At 46.3% G+C, this 19,842-nt stretch overlaps 1 protein-coding gene across 1 annotated transcript in view; it reads right to left on the bottom strand.

Annotated features, from left to right (window-relative positions):
- Positions 1-5,141: 5,141 nt before the first annotated feature.
- The window catches only part of NOP58 (NOP58 ribonucleoprotein), a 31,605-nt gene continuing 16,904 nt past the window's right edge, over positions 5,142-19,842 (bottom strand). The window contains exons 10-15 of the mRNA XM_081928704.1: positions 18,672-18,835; positions 16,275-16,409; positions 14,565-14,626; positions 13,051-13,196; positions 7,414-7,544; positions 5,142-5,515 (exon numbers count right to left, since the gene is read on the bottom strand). Coding sequence (XP_081784830.1) covers positions 5,456-5,515; positions 7,414-7,544; positions 13,051-13,196; positions 14,565-14,626; positions 16,275-16,409; positions 18,672-18,835 — 698 coding nt within the window. The 3' untranslated portion in view covers positions 5,142-5,455. The remainder of the gene's footprint in view (positions 5,516-7,413; positions 7,545-13,050; positions 13,197-14,564; positions 14,627-16,274; positions 16,410-18,671; positions 18,836-19,842) is intronic.

Here is a 19,842-nt window from a genome sequence, read left to right as displayed (position 1 = left end):
TGTTGTTTACAGGGAGAGATACAGAAAGTCAAGAAGCTATATAGATTTCATTACAGGCATTCTCATTTCTTTGGCTCTCCAGATAAGTTTATTAGGGCTGCCAATAAATAACAGCTTAGTCAGCTCTCTTAATAGCTCATGCCAAATGGCTTCAAGCACAACATTGGGGGGGGGGGTTGTTCATACAAACTCTTTTCATCATTAACCCTTTATTAGTTCAAAGTCTGGGAGTAACTATAGTAACCTTGATTGAATTTAGCTGTTTTGCTCTTACTGCTGCTTCCTAGCTGCTAGTGGAGCAGCAAGTAAAACTGTTAGTACATTTCCAAAGCTAATGGTTTCAAATTGGATGGGGGGAAGTGTGTGTTGAGATTCCTGTGTTGCAGGGGACCCCCGGGACCCATCCATCTCTACAATTCCTTGATTCTATTATTCTATTTGGGCATTTCAGATATATTGAGGCACAGGGGTGTCTTCTTCTCCTTTGGCGATCACTCGTAGCCGAGTAAGATTGACTTCCATAAACATGGTTTTCACATATAGGTAGGTAGCTGTGTTGGTCTGCTGTAGTTGAAACAAAATTTAAAAAAATCCTTCCAGTAGCACCTTAGAGACCAACTAAGTTTGTTATTGGTATGAGCTTTCGTGTGCATGCACACTTCTTCAGATACCAAGGGGTGGCGCTGTGGTCTAAACCAGCTTGCAGATCTGAAGATCGGCGGTTCGAATCTCCACGACGGGGTGAGCTCCCGTTGCTCGGTCCCTGATCCTGCCAACCTAGCAGTTCGAAAGCATGTCCAAGTGCAAGTAGATAAATAAGTACCGCTCGAACGGGAAAGTAAACGGCGTTTCCATGCGCTGCTCTGGTTCGCCAGAAGCGGCTTAGTCCTGCTGGTCACATGACCAGGAAGCTGTACACCAGCTCCCTCGGCCAATAAAGCGAGATGAGCGCCACAACCCCAGAGTCATCCACGACTGGACCTAACCGTCAGGGATACCTTTACCTCCTGGACTGTTTTAACAGTGAGTTCGTAAGTGACTGTGGAGGACAATTCTGGATCCACACGTCCTTCCACAGTGGGGACACTGGTTACCGGGCGGGAGCTGATCACGGTGTGGATTTGCCACGCGTGCCTTCCTCTTAGCGTCTATCCAAGTACTGCAGTGATTTTTCAACCCATGTGCCGTGACACCCTGGGGTGCCTTGAATGATGGTCAGGGGCACTGCGGGCAACACTGAACTCTGTCCCTCTTTCTTCCCTTCCCTCTTCCAATGCCCTCTCGCGTTTCTGCCTCCCAAAGGCTTAAACAGCTGTTTGTTGCAGCAGCCCTGGCTATAAGCGTCACAGATGAATGGTGCCTCTGGGGCTGGGCAGGGGGTCCTGGTTGCCAGGAGCTGAGGCGGCTCAGAGACCATGTTTGTGTGTCCTGTGGCACCCTCAAGGAAAGGGGAGAGAGGAGGCTGAGGGAACACTCCACAAGGGAGGGTGTTCAAAAAAGAGTGAGAGGCTCTTGAGTGAGGGAAACACAGGCCTGGGCACTCACAAAATTGCAGCAGAAATGTGAAAAATTTAAGATTTATGGGTTGGGGAGGAATGAAGAGAACCGAAATGTAGAGATCCTCCCATCTCTAGAGGAGTGATTGATCCTTATCTCACCTGCCTTTGTGTTCTACCACACTGGCTCTGTCAATCTAATCAGAACACAGGGAAACAAAGTCCTCAAATATATTTCTCGTTCTGCTTACCCAAAGAGGCGGACTGAGCCAGACACTAAAACATACTTGTCGTACAGCTGCCCACGATTGCTTCATGGTGTTGCAATGCACTTACGGAGCACTCACTTTATCTCTACCGTGTTATTGTGATTCACCCAGTGCTTCATAAATAGCTGCCTGTCTTCCAGACTTCAAGGCATCGCTTTGTCATTAGCCTGGGTGTGTGTCCCAAAAAACTACAGTGGTACCTCAGGTTACATACGCTTCAGGTTACAGATGCCTCAGGTTACAGACTCCGCTAACCCAGAATTAGCACTTCGAGTTCAGAACTTTGCTTCCGGATGAGAACAGAAATCACGCAGCAGCAGTGGGAGGCCCCATTAGCTAAAGTGGTGTTTCAGGTTAAGAACAGACCTCCAGAATGAATTAAGTTCTTAAGCCGAGGTACCACTGTATTCTGCAACAATCTAGATCTTCAAGATGCAAAAAGCTTTCGCATAGAACCTCTCTCGACACTTAGTAAGTAGCGTGTCTCACAGACCGAAAGTAGGATTTTGAATGTCGGAATCAAAAGTTTACCGTGGTTTACCCCAGGTGGACACACACCTGAACTGCCATCACTGCCCCCAAAGTTTCCCCAACTTTCCTGCCGCCTCATCCTAGTGCCACTTCCATTCTGCCCTGCCATGTGCCAGCAATACTTGATGACATCAATTGTTAGAAGAGTACAGGTTCAGTGTACAGGTTCAACGGTAAAAAAAACCCTGGACGGTTAAGTCCAGTCAAAGGGGACTATGGGGTTGCAGTGCTCATCTTGCTTTCAGGCCGAGGGAGCCGGCGTTTGTCCGCAGACAGCTTTCCGGGGCATGTGGCCAGCAGGACTAAACCGCTTCTAGCGCAACGGGACACCATGACGGAGCGAACGGAAATGCCGTTTACCTGAGCTCTTCCCTTAACAGGGAAACAAGGTCAGAGTGTGGTTGACTTAAATATTACAACAACCTTTTCCCATCACTCCCTTCTCCCTTGTGACCTCCTAGCTACTCCATCAGGTCCGGGTTTCACCAGCTTCCATTAGACTGGGGTCCTACCAAGTGGGAAGGGGGAACCATGGACACACTGATGGGAGAAGTCCAACAACCTCTGGAGAGCCTCACAGAATGCTACCCCGCTCTACTCTACAGGGTGAGCTTCCCCAACCTGGCGCCCTCCAAGAGGTTGTTGGAACTCACATTCCCATCATTTCTCTGACCTTTGCCCATGTTGGCTGGGGCTGATAGAGCAAATAGCAGAGCAGTTAGTTCAGCACAGAGAGGTGTTACATAACAAAATGTCTGAGAACTGCTGTTCTTGCAGGAAGGATTGGGTCATGCTAACCAGTTTTCCCAAAGGTCACACGTCATTCTGGGAAACAAATGGCTATCTTGGCACATGGGGTAGGTCTGGGAGCTACGGAGTCTGGCCAACTCACGAGAGAAGTTCCTCCATTTGTTAAACGAAAAGGCAACGTTATCTTCTTGCATGTGTGCTTATCTTAATATCTTTTGATCATTGTTGATGGTTGACGTAAGGGCCTTTTACTTCCGTCAGATTATTCAGCAAGTGTGTGTTCAAGCCTGTTGTCTTAAGTCACCATTTCCTGAATCTAAAACTACAAATTACAGTGGTACCTTGGGTTACAGACGCTTCAGGTTACAGACTCCGCTAACCCAGAAATAGTACCTCAGGTTAAGAACTTTGCTTCAGGATGAGAACAGAAATCGTGCAGCGGCGGCAGTGGGAGGCCCCATTAGCTAAAGTGGTGCTTCAGGTTAAGAAAAGTTTCAGGTTAAGAACAGACGTCCAGAACAAATTAAGTTCTTAACCTGAGGTAAAGGGACCCCTGACCATTAGGTGCAGCCGTGACCGACCCTGGGGTTACGGCGCTCATCTCGCTTTATTGGCCGAGGGAGCCAGCGTACAGCTTCTGGGTCATGTGGCCAGCATGACTAAGCCGCTTCTGGCGAACCAGAGCAGCGCACGGAAACGCCGTTTACCTTCCCGCTGGAGTGGTACCTATGTATCTACTTGCACCTTGACGTGTTTTCAAACTGCTAGGTGGGCAGGAGCAGGGACCGAGCAACGGGAGCTCACCCCGTCGCGGGGATTCGAACCGCCGACCTTCTGATCGACAAGCCCTAGGCTCAGTGGTTTAACCCACAGCGCCACCTGCGTCCCTACCCAAGGTACCACTGTGCAAAGAAAGAAAACCAGCTGTTTGGAAACTTTTTTTTTTTTTTTTGTAAATGGTGGCCGTGGTGCTTAGAGTATGCCACCACTCACAGGAGACATTTTAGACTTTGGGGAAACGTTCTTGCCCTCTGTGTCTCCTGAGCAAGCTTAAGAGCAAAGGCTTGGCTTCACTCTGTCTGAAGAAAGAATGTCCCCCCCCCCCCAATATGCAGGGGTGGAGTTGGTGAGACTCCAATTCCCATCAGCTGCAGCCAGCCTAGCAGATGGTCAGGGATCATGGGAGTTGTAGTTCAACATCTGGAGGGTCAACCCCCTCCCCCGCTGTTCTGTCTGATTTCCCTCCGAACCCTGGGAAGCAAAAGGATGGGAAGGGGAAAAAACACAAGAGCCCTTTCAGTGAGGTTGAGTGAAAGCTGCCAATTCCCTCCTCATGGCTTGTAAGATATCTGGTGAAGAAGTATGGTGTCCTGGCATTTGCTGTGACGAAAAGTCCAGTCTTGGGCAAAGACAGGAGATAATCTGGGGGAGAAGTCTAGAGAACCAGGTGGAACTCCAGAAATTGGCTATTTCCTTTTTCTGCATTCCCAGGTGCTAGCAAGTGTTAACCCAATCCCAGTGGATGCTTTTTTCACCACAAACTGAGTATGAACTGTATCCTGACCTATTTGCTAGATGCCTTCCCCATTCCGCCCCCAAGTTCCCTCAGCATATTTCATGAAATAATAAAAAAAGTAAGAAGAATTTCAGAGGGACCAAGGTGGCTTGCTGATCAGGTGGGTTAAACCTAAGAGTCTAGGACTTGCCAATCAGAAGGTCAGTGGTTTGAATCCCCGCGACGGGGTGAGCTCCCATTGCTCGGTCCCTGCTCCTGCCAACCTAGCAGTTCAAAAGCACACAAGTGCAAGTAGATAAATAGGTACCGCTCCAGCGGGAAGGTAAACGGCGTTTCTGTGTGCTGCTCTGGTTCGCCAGAAGCGGCTTAGTCATGCTGGCCACATGACCCGGAAGCTGTACGCCGGCTCCCTCGGCCAGTAAAGCGAGATGAGCGCTGCAACCCCAGAGTCAGTCACAACTGGACCTAATGGTCAGGGCTCCCTTTACCTTTAAGTAGAATTTCAGCTGACTGGAAAGAAACATCCATGTATGTACACACACACACACACACACACACGGTACTTTTTTTCAGACTCAGTGTGCTCTAAAAATTTATACTGAAGGAAGATAAAGGAGTCCTGCTGTTGAAAATGTTACTGGTTTTCAAACATGTATAATATTGCTTTTTAGATACAGGTAAACTCTCAAAGCAGTTTGTTAGTATTACAAAGAAACATCAGGATTAAACTTGGTGTTCAGGCTAAAAAACTGAGAATGGAGGGTGGATCTGCTCCACAGAAAGTGGGAAGAATTTCTCTGCCTTGCCTAATTGTGGGGCAAATTACATTTTTGGGGCAGCTGTCTCCAAAACCATATCGAGGCCATCCCCAGGGAGATTGTGGTTTCTTCCTCTTAATCATCTTCCGGCTCCTCTTTAATCTTCTTTTTCTTTTTCTTCTTCTTCTCTGAAGTCTGGAAAAAGAATAAGCATTGTTACCCCTCTACTGCCAATTATGAAATATACAAAATTCAAAATTAGGAAAATTGATTTGCATCTAAGGGCTTTTCCCTTGAGATGCGAGCAGCAGAGGCACGGTCCTATTCTGCTCTCTGCTAATCTCTTTAGACGGAGAGGCTCACGAGAACCGCAGGAATCCATGGTTACCATCAATATGACCCTAATGAAATGAGTCAACAGCACTTCAGCAAGGGAAGAGAAGCTTTCATCTCTAAGCATCTCAGCAGAACAAAGCCCTTCTCCCTCCATTTACGGAGAAGTTTAAATGGAGGCACGATGCTCGCCAATCAAAACGCAGCAGCGTGGGCCATACCTGCTTCCAAAATAGCTCCTCCTCGGAACTGCGCCACCGGGACCGGGCCGCTGCTATGCGACGCCGAGTGCATGCATGTCAATGCATGTGGCTTGTGACGCACATGAGGCTCAAGAGGGTCGTTCCTGCCCCGGCAAGAGCTCTCTGGTTCATCAAAGCCTTGAACGGCTCTGCAGAACGAGAGGCTGGAGGGTTGTGGAATAAGACATCGCTACAGGGTACATAAAGGGACGCGGGTGGTGCCGTGGGTTAAGCCACAGAGCCTAGGACTTGCTGATCAGAAGGACGGCGGTTCAAATCCCCGCGACGGGGTGAGCTCCCGTTGCTCAGTCCCTGCTCCTGCCAACCTAGCAGTTCGAAAGCACGTCAAAGTGCAAGTAGATAAATAGGTGCCGCTCCGGCGAGAAGGTAAATGGCGTTTCTGTCCGCTGTTCTGGTTCGCCAGAAGCGGCTTAGTCATGCTGGCCACATGACCCAGAAGCTGTACGCCGGCTCCCTTGGACAATAAAGCGAGATGAGCGCTGCAACCCCAGAGTTGGTCACGACTGGACCTAATGGTCAGGGGTCCCTTTACCTTTACAGGGTACATAAGCAGGCAATTGTCTTTTTTCATGAGGGTGGGCTCCACGCAATTCTGACAAATGCATAAAGGTATTTAGGAAAAGCGCTGTTTCCCCATACGCTCTGACATTCCAGATCGGAGGTCTGCAAACTTTTTCAGCAGGGGACCTGTTCACTTTCCCTCAGATCTCTGGAACGGGGGGGGGGGGGGGGCTATAATTTTTTTTGGGGGGGGGGGGAATGAACGAATTCCTATGGCCCACAAATAACCCAGAGATGCATTTTAAATAAAACCACACATTCTACTCATGTAAAAACACACCAATTCCCAGACCGTCTGCGGGCCAGGTTTAGAAGGCGATTGGGCCGGATCCGGCCCCAGGGCCTTAGTCTGCCTACCCACAATATTAAAGATATGTAACCCCTTGAAAGAATTAATTAGGCCTAGGACTAAATTAGGATTAAATAAATAAATAAGAACATGTACGATAAGAAAAGTTAGGAAATATGATTATGACTGTGATATGGTTTCATGAAATAATGATATTGGAAACTGCTATATATAATTACTAAGAAATTCAGATGGAAGAGATTAGAGGAAGCCAAGTAATACCTTTATGAAGATGGATTTTAATTAATTAATTAAGTTTTAGTTTATGTAGCGAGTTGATGTATTTTATGTTTCATATCCTTTTCTCTTTCCCCCCCTTTTATTATTGTTTACTCTCTCTTTTGTTATGCTTTTGTATGAAAAATAATAAATATTATTGGGGGGGGGGGGGGAAATAGTCTGCCTACCCATGACCTAGATCATACAGGTTTTTTAACTCCTGCAATTCAAACAGTAAGCATTCCTAGTGTGCCCATGTTCATTCAACCCTCCAACAAGCGACTGACAAACCGAATTATGGATGTGCAGCTGCCACAAGTTTTCACTACAGCAGCATACGTCATCTTGGACAATTTGAAGCATCTTACCTCGACTGAAATGCTAGTTGATGGTTCTTCTTCTTCCTCATCCTCTACCCAAGCAGATTCTTCCTGAGCTTTCGTCTTTTTCTTCTTCTTCTTCTTCTTGACAGGTTCCTCCTGCTCTTCATCTTCCTCCACTGTGGGGAAAATTATTATTAATATTATTACTGTATCCTTAATCCGTAGATCTCAGGGAGGTTCGCGACATTAACATACAATATGAAAACGAAACAAAATGAGAACAAAAACAAACTAATAATTCCCCCCACGACACTTTTAAAAATGCCGACCAGCCAAACACCTGGAAGAGGAACAGTTTTCAACTGGCACTGAAAGGTGTATAACGAGGGCGCCAGCAGAACCTCCCCAGGGAGGGCATTGCACAAATGGGGAGCCACTGCAGAGAAGGCCCTGTTCTCGTGTTGCCACCCTCTGGACCTCTCGGGGAGGGGGCACACGAAGAAGGGCCTCGGATGATGATCTCAGGATTGGTTCATATGGGGAGAGATGCACCATCAGGTCTGAAACCTCAAGCACTGACAGAAGAACCGTCTACATTACTTACAGCGAGTGAGATCGGAAAATATAAACTGTATGGAAACAATAATACTAACTAAAGCCTTTGTTCTTTGAAATATTTGGAAGAAGACAAAAGACTCTCCTGTGACATACTATTTAATTGGGATCCGACATTATGGGATAGACCGAGTTGCAGAGATAAATAGTCATAGGGGGAGGCCAGCTCTTAATCTGTACTTCAAGTCCGATTTGGCAAACCTCCCCTGGAAAGATTAATGTTTGGTGCAACTTGTCTGAGAAAATTAATGAGCAAACGCTTAGATTTCATTGGCACTGAGAGAAGATGGCGTCTGCCACTAGAGAAGGACTTTTGGATTGATTCAGCATAAACACCAGCATGTGAGGACATACTGCAAATAATAGACTTACCAGCTGCAAAAAAAAAAAAAAAAAAAAAGGGGGGGGGAGTCACACAAATTTCACACAGAAGTATATTATTGTTCACTTCAACTCGCCTGTGGAAACAACTCAGAGGCCATGAAAGAAGGAAGGATAACAACAGGAAGATTTAAAGAAGGAACTATTAGAAGCTCAAGGCAGTAGAAACATAAGATGATTGGACCCCACTGAACTTGAAGCATGGGAAGCCCCAACAAAAATTTATAATTTGGCAAAATATTTGGACTTTATCATATGTATTTGTATAATTTGGAATATTCAATGTGATTTGATTAGATTGTTAAAATGGAAAACTTAATACAAATTATTATATATATAAAAAAAGAAACCTCAAGCACTGACATGGCTTCCAGGTAAAGGTTTTAAATCACAGCGGCATTCAAGGTGCAGAAGAAAGCAAAAACTTAACATTCCAGGGGGATCTAGCGTTAGGGATGGCTGCAGCTCAGTAGAAGAGCTTCTGTCTTGCAAGTTGAAGTGTCCCAAGTTTCCACCCCTAGCATTTCCAGGCAGGACTGGGAGAGACCCACCTAAAATCCTGTACAGTCACTGCCAGTCAGTGTAGATTGTACTAAACCTGATATGGATTCCTCTCAGCCATGAAGCTTACTAGGTAATCTTGGGCCAGTCACTATCTCTTAGCCTAACCTACCTCACAGGATTGTTGTGAAATGGGGAGGAATAATAATAATAATTTATTATTTACACCCCGCCCATCTGGCTGAGTTTCCCCAGCCACTCTGGGCGGCTCCCAATCAAGTATTAAAAACAATACAGTGGTGCCCCGCAAGACGAACGCCTCGCAGGACGAAAAACCCGCTAGATGAAAGGGTTTTCCGTTTTGGAGGCGCTTCGCAAAACGAATTCCCCTATGGGGTTGCTTCGCAAGACGAAAAAAATCTTGCACCCCCCCGCGGGTTTCCCCCCGCTTTTTTCGCCCTTTTCTTAAGCCGCTAAGCCGCTTATCAGCTGTTCCGCTGATAAGCCGCTTAACAGCTGATCGCTGGAAGCCGCTTGACAGCTGTAGCGCTAATCCGCTAAGCTGTCAATGGGCTTGCTTCGCAAGACGAAAAAACCGCTAGACGAAGAGAATCGCGGAACGAATTCTTTTCATCTAGCGAGGCACCACTGTACAGCATTAAATGTTAAAACCTTCCCTGAACGGGGCTGCCTTCAGATGTCTTTTAAAGATAGAATAGCTACTTATTTCCTTCACATCTGAAGGGAGGGCGTTCCACAGGTTGGGCGCCACTACTGAGAAGGCCCTCTGTCTGGTTCCCTGTAACCTTACTTCCCGCAATGAGGGAACCGCCAGAAGGCCCTCGGCTTTCTGTACACCATGTACACCACCTTGAGATCCTTGGAAGATAAAGGTGGTATATAAATGTAAGAAATAAAGAAGAAGAAGAAGAAGAAGAAGAAGAAGAAGAAGAAGAAGAAGAAGAAGAAGAAGAAGAATTTATATACCGCCCTATACACGGGGTCTCAGGGTGGTTCACAGAATAAAATCAAGATATAAAACCACAAAATACATAATAAAAATAAAAAACAACCCAATAGCGCCCCCCCCAAACCCCCACATTTTAAAAGGGCATAGGAGGTAAATCAGGTCAACCAAAGGCCTGGTTAAAAAGGAACATTTTTGCCTGGCGCCTAAAGCTGTATAATGAAGGCGCCAGGTGAACTTCGCTGGGGAGAGCATTCCACAGACGGGGAGCCACTGCAGAGAAGGCCCCGTTCTCGTGTTGCCACCCTCCAGACCTCTCAAGGAGGCGGCACACAAAGGAGGGCCTCAGTAGATGATCTCAGGGTCCGGGTAGGTTCATATAGGAAGAGGCGGTCCTTGAGGTATTGCGGTCCTGAGCCATTTAAGGTTTTATAGGTCAAAACCAGCATTTTGAATTGGGCCCTGAAATTAACTGGTAGCCAGTGCAGTCGGACCAGGATCACAGTAATATGCTCAAACCGTCTTCTTATGTTCCCCCAACTCAACTCTGACTCCATTTGAAGAAGGAATATATCAATATAAATAAGAATTAAGTTGGTATACAATATTTTGGACTATACCGTTCTGTCTTTGGACAAACACTGCCCCTATTCTATTAGACCCACTTATGAATAAAGAGCCTTTGGGTGGAAAACACCCATCGCTTTTAGCCCGGAGGACTGCGGGCAACACACAGCATTCTGAGTACCAAAGCTACAAAACTCCACTTAAAAAAGGATGTTTTCAGCCAACAAAAACTAAAGCCTCAGGCTTTGGCAATCTGTCAAGAGAGGGAGAATTGTGAAGCTGAACAGACCATCGCCGTGGAGATTTAGAGGACAGTGGGTGGGTTTGGGCTCGGCACTCGTTCCGACATGGGGAACTCTTTAAAAAGCACGTATCCTGCCCTCCTGATTTGCGTGTAATCACTCTAGATAGGTGGTTATTGACGAGAGCGACAGTACGGCAAACAGAGATGCAGGGTGGCTGTTTCTTAACAGAGTTCTAAATGAGAAAACTCAGACTAGATGGATGACTTTTCTTCTTCGCAAGCTCCTTTGGGCTAGGAGCCTTTTCCTATGCTGATGACACCCAACTCTATCTGTCGACGGATGGACATCCTGACTCGGCCCCAGACACACTGATCAGATGTTTGGAAGCTGTGGTTGGATGGTTACGTGGGAGCCGGCTAAAGTTAAATCCTTCGAAGACAAGAGGTCCTTTGGCTGGATCGGGACAATATGGGATTGGGCGGGCAACTCCCATCTCTTGCGGGGGCGCAATTAGTGCCAGCGCCATCCATTAAAGAGTTTGGGTGTAATCTTCGACACCTCCCTTTCCATGGAGGCGCAGACTGCAGCTATAACAAAGGCGGCATTTTTTCATCTCCGCCAAGCTAAGCAGTTGGCTCCTTACCTCTCTTGCCCTGACCTGGCCACTGTGATCCACGCAACGGTCACCTCCAGACTGAATTATTATAACTCACTCTTTGTGGGGCTGCCCCTGAGACTGACACAGAAACTCCAGCGGGTGCAGAATGCCGCAGCAAGACTCCTTATGGGGTCCTCTCTGTGGGATCACATTCACCCGGTGCTGTATCAGCTGCACTGGCTACCAGTGGAGTACAGGATCAGGTTTAAGGTGCTGGTTTTAACATTTAAAGCCCTATACGGCCTAGGACCCTGGTACTTATGGGACTGCCCTCTCCTGGTATGTCCCACGGAGGACCCTACGGTCTTCAAACAAAAACATCTTGGAGGTCCTGGGCCACAGGGAGGTTAGGCTGGCCTCAACCAGAGCCAGGGCTTTTTTTGGCTGTGGCCCCGATCTGGTGGAACGCTCTGTCACAAGAGACCAGGGCCCTGCAGGACTTGACATCTTTCCGCAGGGCCCGCAAGGCAGAGCTGTTCCACCAGGCCTTTGGCCAATACACAGTCTGACCCCCTCCTTTGGTAATCCTCACAGAACTCTAGCCCAAGGAGGAGGGCAGGATATAAATAAAATATCATCATCATCATCAACAACAACAACATCATCAAAACACCGCAGCAGTCTATTGGCAAACCCAGCCCAGAAGGGGCTGTCACCAATTAAAATAAAAAGGTGGCAATTCGTTTCTGCAAGTGAAGTCAGCCCATCACATTCCTTGCCCACTGAACGTGCCCAGTCCTGGGGGTATTTTTTTGCCGGGAAAGAAGAGTAAGCCGTTCCCCCCCCTCCATTTTGATGAAGGGGTGGGGGAAGACTGTTGTGCACAACAGACAATGAATTATTTTGATCCCTCTATGGTCGTACCTTGGAAGCTGAACGGAATCCGATCCGGAAGTCCATTCAGCTTCCAAAACGTGGCTTCCGATTGGCTACAGGAAGCTCCTGCGGCCAATCGGAAGCCCCGTCAGACGTTTGAGTTCCAAAGAATGTTTGCAAGCCGGAACATTCACTTCCGGGTTTGCGGCGTTCAACAGCCAAAACGTCTGAGTAAATTTACTGACTATTTGAAAAGTAATTGTGATGATCAGACTACGTTTGTAGGTTTGCAAGACGTTTTGTGAGGTGAATTATTGGAACTATTGCAAAAATGGATAAAGGGGAGGATGGTTAGTTAAGATAATTAAAGGCAATATGAATTTAAGAAATGCATAAGAAGTGACAAAAAACGGCGGATCATCAGAGGTGCTGATGGAAGTAAAAAAAAAAAAGACTGCATAAGTTGTGAAGTTTTGTGGTATGTATTATAATTTATATGTTAAAATTAATAAAAATTATTTTTAAAAAAGGTTTCCTTTGGGCTGTTTGGAAGGTACTCCCCCCCCCCCCCGCTTTAGGGACTTATCCTGCGAAGGAGTTTTTGTCTTTCTCCAAACCTGATTGATCTCCCCACCAACACCAGCTCCACACACACAAAACGTTTCTTTATGTGGCTCTTGCTGCTTTGGCTACAAAATGCCAGGCACTCTTCCCAGAAGTTTGGAAGAGGCAGAATGGAAGATGATTTGCGGAACCTTTCAAGCCGACCGGGAAGCCCATCAAATTTGTTTCAGGCTACACAAAGAGAGCATAGTGGCGATTCCAACGGCCGGCAGGGAAACCATTTTACAAAAGTACATTTACACAAAGGAGGTGGAAGCCGATCAAGTGACTTCAGACGCAGCTAAGATTCCGGAGGCACAGCAACTAACCTTTGATTTCTACTATTTTCGCCTTCTTTGCTTTTCCTGGGCCTGCTGTCGTCGTCTCCTCCTCCTCGTCTTCCAGTTCACGTTTGCGCTTTCCTGAGACCGGAGGAAGTGTCGACTCCCCAGAAGGGTCGTAGGTCTTCACTTCACTGGAATGACAAAAGGAGTGTTGTTTTGGTTTTTAAAAAATGCAAGGAAAAAGCACGAGAACCGAAGATCATGCCCATCTTTTCCTAGCCTGAATGACTTTGGGCACTGGTTTTCAACCAGCGAACCGTGGGATGTCTTGAAGGATGGTCAAGGGCGCCGTGGACAACACTGGCCTCTGTCCCTCTTTCCTTTTCCCCCTCCTCTGATGTCCTCTTGCATCTCTGCCTCCCAAAGGATTGTGTGGTTGTTTGTATATGTGTGTGTGTGTGTGTGTGTGTGTGTATATATATGTGTGTGTGTGTGTGTGTGTGTGTGTGTATTTTATATATATATATGCGCGCATTTGTATGCATATGCATGCTGTATTAATTTTGCAAACAGAAAAACAATCAACGACAATGATCCAAAATCAAAATGAGGAGAACAAGGAAAAGGAAACAAAGAAAGGGGGGGGGGGTGATATTTGTCCAATACACAAAATCATTTAAGGAGTACAAACCATAATTTGAATATTCTATATATAAAGTTTCTAGAAAGAAGTTACCTTCATATTTCTGCTTTTCTCTCTCTTTTTCCCTTACAGTCACATTCTTTCTGTTCCTCTAAACCGGTTATATGTTTTTTTGACTTCCCTCTAACTCTTTCTGGCTAGTACACTTCTCTTACACTTAAGTAATCTGTATTCAATTATTTAAAAACACACACGGAATTTCCCTTATATCTGTGAAATTAGTCTAGGCACAACAAGTGTTGTTATTGGAACCATATTTTGGAGATAATTTTTAAAGTAATCCCATTCTTTTTTAACCTTGTCTCCTGAATGATGTCTTATTAGTTCTGTCATTTTGGTTAAGTCAAGGTTGGTGTTAACTCGTTTTTCCAATATTCCAACATCCTGGCTGCTGTTGTTGCGTAAAGAAGCACTCTTTTATTTTCTTTTTAACTTATTGCACTCTTATAAGCACTCTTTTATTTTCTTTTTAACTTATTGTTAAAATGCCTAATAAAAAAGCTTCCGGTTTCTTTAAAAATGTATGTTTTAGCAGTTTGAGAACCAAGGTGCCACTGTATTAAACAAGTGGTGTTCTATCCACTATGGGCTGGTATCTGGACTCCTTCGGCTCATAATGCACAAAAGTTGTATCATTAATCTGTATTAAACTAAAACGCCACCACCAAGGTAAGGAAAAAAAGAAGAGAGCTAGCAACGAGCCAAACATGCAACCTGAGACCCAGCTTGCAGCAAGCAAGGGTTGCGCTGAGAATATTGAGAATGTTTCCACCAATGCAGGAGACAGTGAGGAAAAATTAAAACCCAAGCATTTGGGAAGCAAAAGAAAAACAAAACAAAACATACAACTACCAACCTCTTGTGCTGATATTTGTCTGCCCTGGCCAAGGCTTTTCCCGTGCCACTTATCCGTCTTATCTGAGGGGGAGAAAGACACAGCTATGAAGAACAAATGACTGATGATAAAATGTTGGCACAACATCGCTAAGAAGAATTAAGGTTGTCATAAGAAAAAGCAGGCTGGAGTGAACTACTCCTAATAACAGGGGAACCACGGCTTTTCCCTCATGGAAGAAACACAGGCTGGGCTAAAACAGCCTCTGCAAGCCTGATGTTCTGCAGATGTTCGGGGCAACAACTCTCCCCAACCCCATCATTATAGGGTCTGGCTAAGGCTGATAATGTTGTAGTCCAAAAACATCTGTAAGGGTGGGCTGAACTATTTGGATCTCCTTCCACTGGGCGGTTAACAGCAAATCCTAGGATTTCCATGCCTTCTTGTGAGACACCAGTTCCATATCCCAGAAGAAAAGGAATTATGAAACAGCGTGGCTGAGGAATGAGCGAGTCGAGAGTCAACCACAGCCACCTGGTATGTGCAGAACGAAAAGTTCGGTGCTTTGTTCAGGATTCCATGCTGTGTGAATGAACCAAGCCAAGATCTAGCAAGGCTTTTTCCTTCCTGCTCCTGTTGCAATTCCCACCCCTCATGCTTTCAGGAGTTCTCCAAAGTCTAATGTTTCTCCTGCTCTGGATTCTGAACTTCCCACCCCCATAGGTGGGTCATCTTGATAGATCAGTGGGGGTCACCCACCTGATACCAGATGGCCCATTTTCTCCTTCATAATGCATCTTGAGTTTGAGCTGTGTTGCAAAGGAAGAGCAAAGCTGATCAAGGTAAAGGGACCCCTGACCATTAGGTCCAGTTGTGACCGACTCTGGGGTTGCGGTGCTCATCTTGTTTTATTGGCCGACTAAGCCGCTTCTAGGGACGTGGGTGGCGCTGTGGGTTAAACCACAGAGCCTAGGACTTGCCGATCAGAAGGTCAGTGGTTTGAATCCCCGCGATGGGGTGAGCTCCCGTTGCTCGGTCCCTGCTCCTGCCAACCTAGCAGTTCGAAAGCACATCAAAGTGCAGCGGGAAGGTAAACGGCGTTTCCATGCGCTGCTCTGGTTCGCCAGAAGAGGCTTAGTCATGCTGGCCACATGACCCAGAAGCTGTACGCCAGCTCCCTCGACCAATAAAGCGAGATGAGCACCGCAACCCCAGAGTCGGTCACGACTGGACCCAACGGTCAGGGGTCCCTTTATCTTAAGCCGCTTCTGGCAAACCAGAGCAGCGCACGGAAACGCCGTTTACCTTCCCGCCGGAGCGTATGTAACCTGAAGAGTATGCAACGCAAGGTACCACTGTAACTCGAGTCCTAGCCTCCAGAGCAGGAGAAAACAAGCTTGTTCCCTCTTCCGTGTGATAGCTCTTGAGATATTTGAGGATGGCTGTCATATCTCCTGTCTCCTCTTTTTCAGGCTAAACATACCCAGCTCCTTCAACCATTCTTCATAAGGCTCGGTTTCCAGACCCGATAGCCTTGGTTGCCCTCCTCTGCACACCTTCCAGCTTCATCACTAGACTCTATAAAGCACTTTAGGCAAAGTGTGAGGACTGCCGCCGCCACCGATAAGCATCCTTTTTGTAAACCATCCTGAGACCTTCGGGTATAGGGCGGTATAGAAATAATAATAATAAACCACATAAAATTGTCTTTCCATGTTTTTGCAGGCTCACCCCTTTCTCCTCCAAGTGCCTCAGCCTTGTCTCGACTTTCAGCCTGTTTTCCGCTCCCATCTCCGCGCTGCTCGAGTCTCCGAGAGCATCGTAACGGATAGTCAAGGCTGTTTTAGCTGCCAGCATTCGTGAGATCTGGAAAGAAAAATAAAATTAAATTAAATACCCCCCCCCCAATGAAACCAAGCTGGCGGTTGACTTTGCCCATGCCAACACAGGTTAGCACAAAGGAAACTTCTACTCATAGTTTAAGGCAACGATGGATGAATGCTCACAAAGGTCTCCTTTGTTGAAAATAACAAGCTGCTTTTATAACAGTGAAAGCCTAGTATTTCAAAACAAATACATAACTTTAACCACGATTAAATAGAGTAACCCATTGTTTTTCCTTCACTGAAATATTTATAAATCATAAATCAGAATAGGAATACCATAGGACGCCATTATGTATAAGGCAGCCTCTATTTTTTTTTTAACCCAAAATTAAGAAATCAGTATTTCTTAATCAGTACCTACAGGACTGCCTCTCCTGGTATGCCCCGCAGAGGACCTTAAGGCCCACAAGTAACAAGATGGTTAGATTGGTCTCAACTAGGGCCAGGGCCTTTTTAGTACTGGCCCCGACTTGGTGGAACGCTCTGCCACAAGAGACCAGGACCCTACGGTATTTGACATCTTTCCGCAGGGCCTGCAAGACGGAGCTGCTCTGCCTGGCCTTTGGTTTGGACTCTGTCTGACCCTTATGTTTCCCTCCCCTTATGGTTTCGATTTATGGGCTACAACTAAAAAGAGGCTGCATTTTAAATTGTATTTTAACCCGTATGTTAATTAACTGTTTTTTCTTTTTCTTTTAGATTTTATTCTAATTTTATTGGTGTTAGCCGCTCTGAGCCTGGTTCTGGCTGGGGTATAAAATAATAACAATAAATCATCATCATTATAAATTAGGGTTGCCAAAACCACGGTGGCTGGTTGACAAGAGCAGCAGTGGCAGCAGCAGCACTGGTAGGGGGTTTTTATGCAAGCTATTCTTCCTCCTCCTGCTGCTTGAATAGTGGAGCTGAGCACCTCTTTCCGGTGCTGCAGCCACCGAACAAACAGTGATAGCTACTGAGTGAGTGCCGTCTTTGGCTCGCAGGGCCGCTGGGTGAGCTCAGCCAGAGCCAGCTGGGCTCCCCTCGCTCGCAATGTCCAGGGACGATCGGCGGCTGAAAGTTCTTGAGCTTTCTGGGGGGGGGGTGAACGTCCTAAAAGTTGTTAAGCTTCTTTTTTGGTCTGAGTCGGCAAACCGCAATTCGCGCCAGAACCATGTGTACCATCTGTGTATAAGATGAGCACCAATTTTTGGCTGATTTTTTAAAAGCAAAAAACAACAACATCTTATACACAGAAAAATATGGTCTGTTGCTACAGGAACAGATAAAAGAACACACAAATAAATATATATTTATTTTACACGGGAAGACACCCGAGGACACCAAAACCTGCATTCCTGTACCCGTGAAAATCTACGAAAGCATATATATATATATATATATATATATATATATATATATATATATATATATATATCAATATCAGAAAGGACTTCCATATAAGCAAGGACGGGAATTCAATTCATGAGGCTATCATGAAATTGAATCAACTAGGGTGTTTATTGTTACTATTTATGATATTTCAGCTCCATTTTCAGGTTCCCTTTCTGCTTTTGCTTCCAATAATATAAAAAAGAGACATCACCTTGCCAACAAAGGTCTGTAAAATTAAAGCTATGGTTTTCCCAGTAGTGATGTATGGAAGTGAGAGCTGGACCATAAAGAAGGCTGATCGCTGAATAATTGATGCTTTTGAACTATGGTGCTGGAGGAGACTCTTGAGAGTCCCATGGACTGCAAGAAGATCAAACCTCTCCATACTGAAGGAAATCAACCCTGAGTGCTCACTGGAAGGACAGATCGTGAAGCTGAGGCTCCAATACTTTGGCCACCTCATGAGAAGAGAAGACTCCCTGGAAAAGACCCTGATGTTGGGAAAGATGGAGGGCACAAGTAGAAGGGGACGACAGAGGACGAGATGGTTGGACAGTGTTCTCGAAGCTACCAGCATGAGTTTGACCAAACTGCGGGAGGCAGTGGAAGACAGGAGTGCCTGGTGTGCTCTGGTCCAGGGGGTCACGAAGAATCGGACATGACTAAACAACAACAAATATAAAAAAGCCACAAGGCAGAAAGGGTTTGGAGAGGGGTGTCACCCCAGAAATCTGGAAAATACCAAATTTAGACTTACAATGAAGCCTGACTAGAGACAAAGTCAAATGTCAAAAGTCTTGGTTCCTTAGATACCTGTAGATGCAGGTTCAAGGAATCACAAAGGAACATGTGTTTTAGAGAACCTCACCTTTCCTTTGTTCTTGGCTGTCGTCTGCCCCACAAGAGAAGCGTGATAGATCAGACCGAACTTGGGTGTGTCGCGTTTAGTCTTCAGTGCTCTGAAGAGTGCCTTTTCGGCTCCCAGGATCTGGACCGTTGACGCCGGGTGCTTAGCCAGGTTCAAGAGAGACCCTGCGTTAAGAAAAGATGCAACAGGAGTTTGAAAGAATTAGCAGCCTTCGAAAGAGGACTCGGGCAAAAGAACCAAGTTTCAAGCTTTATATACCTGAAGGAGGTCTCCACTCCCATCGTTCAGCCCGGACACCGAGGTCCAGCTCTGAGGGCCTTCTGGCGGTTCCCTCACTGTGAGGTGAGGTTACAGGGAACCAGGCAGAGGGCCCTTCTCGGTGGTGGCACCTGCCCTGTGGAACGCCCTCCCATCAGATGTCAAAGAAATCAACCACTACAGTGGTACCTCGGGTTAAGAACTTAATTCGTCCTGGAGGTCCGTTCTTAACCTGAGGTACCACTTTAGCTAATGGGAACTCCCACTGCCGCACGATTTCTGTTCTCATCCTGAAGCAAAGTTCTTAACCCGAGGTACTATTTCTGGGTTAGCGGAGTCTGTAACCTGAAGCGTATGTAACCCGAGGTACCACTGTATTGTACTTTTAGTATTCTGACAGGAGCCGCCCAGAGTGGCTGGGGAAATCCAGCCAGATGGGCAGGGTATTAATAAATAAAATAATAATAATAATAATAAAAACAAAAACAAAAACACCAGCCTCTGAAAGACAATCTTGCAGAAGAGAGATGGTGGCAAACCAATGCTCCTTCACTTGTTATTGGACTTCCATCTACAGGGCCACAGGTTAGCTACCCATGCCATAGAAGCCAATACATACTGTATTTTTCGCTCTATAGGACACACTTTTCCCCCTCCAAAAATTAAGGGGAAATGTGTGTGCGTCCTATGGAGCGAATGCAGGCTCCTTGGCTTTAGTGATAGCAACTCCGGAGGCTTTGCATTGCTTTCGCTGAAGCCGACCCCTCTCGCTCTCCAGGCTTCAGGGATAGCCCCCTTAAGCCTTCGGAGCGCAGCGCAAGTTCCCACTGCGTTCTGGAGGCTTCAGGTTCCTTTCGCTGAAGGCAGGAGAGTCTTGCTCTCCTGACTTCAGCAAAAGGAACCCGAAGCCTGA

Source organism: Podarcis melisellensis (assembly GCF_964234715.1).
Source record: "Podarcis melisellensis genome assembly, chromosome: 1".
Lineage (NCBI taxonomy): Eukaryota > Metazoa > Chordata > Lepidosauria > Squamata > Lacertidae > Podarcis > Podarcis melisellensis.
Note: the sequence above shows the minus strand (reverse complement) of the source record. Positions and strands in the feature narration are given on the sequence as shown.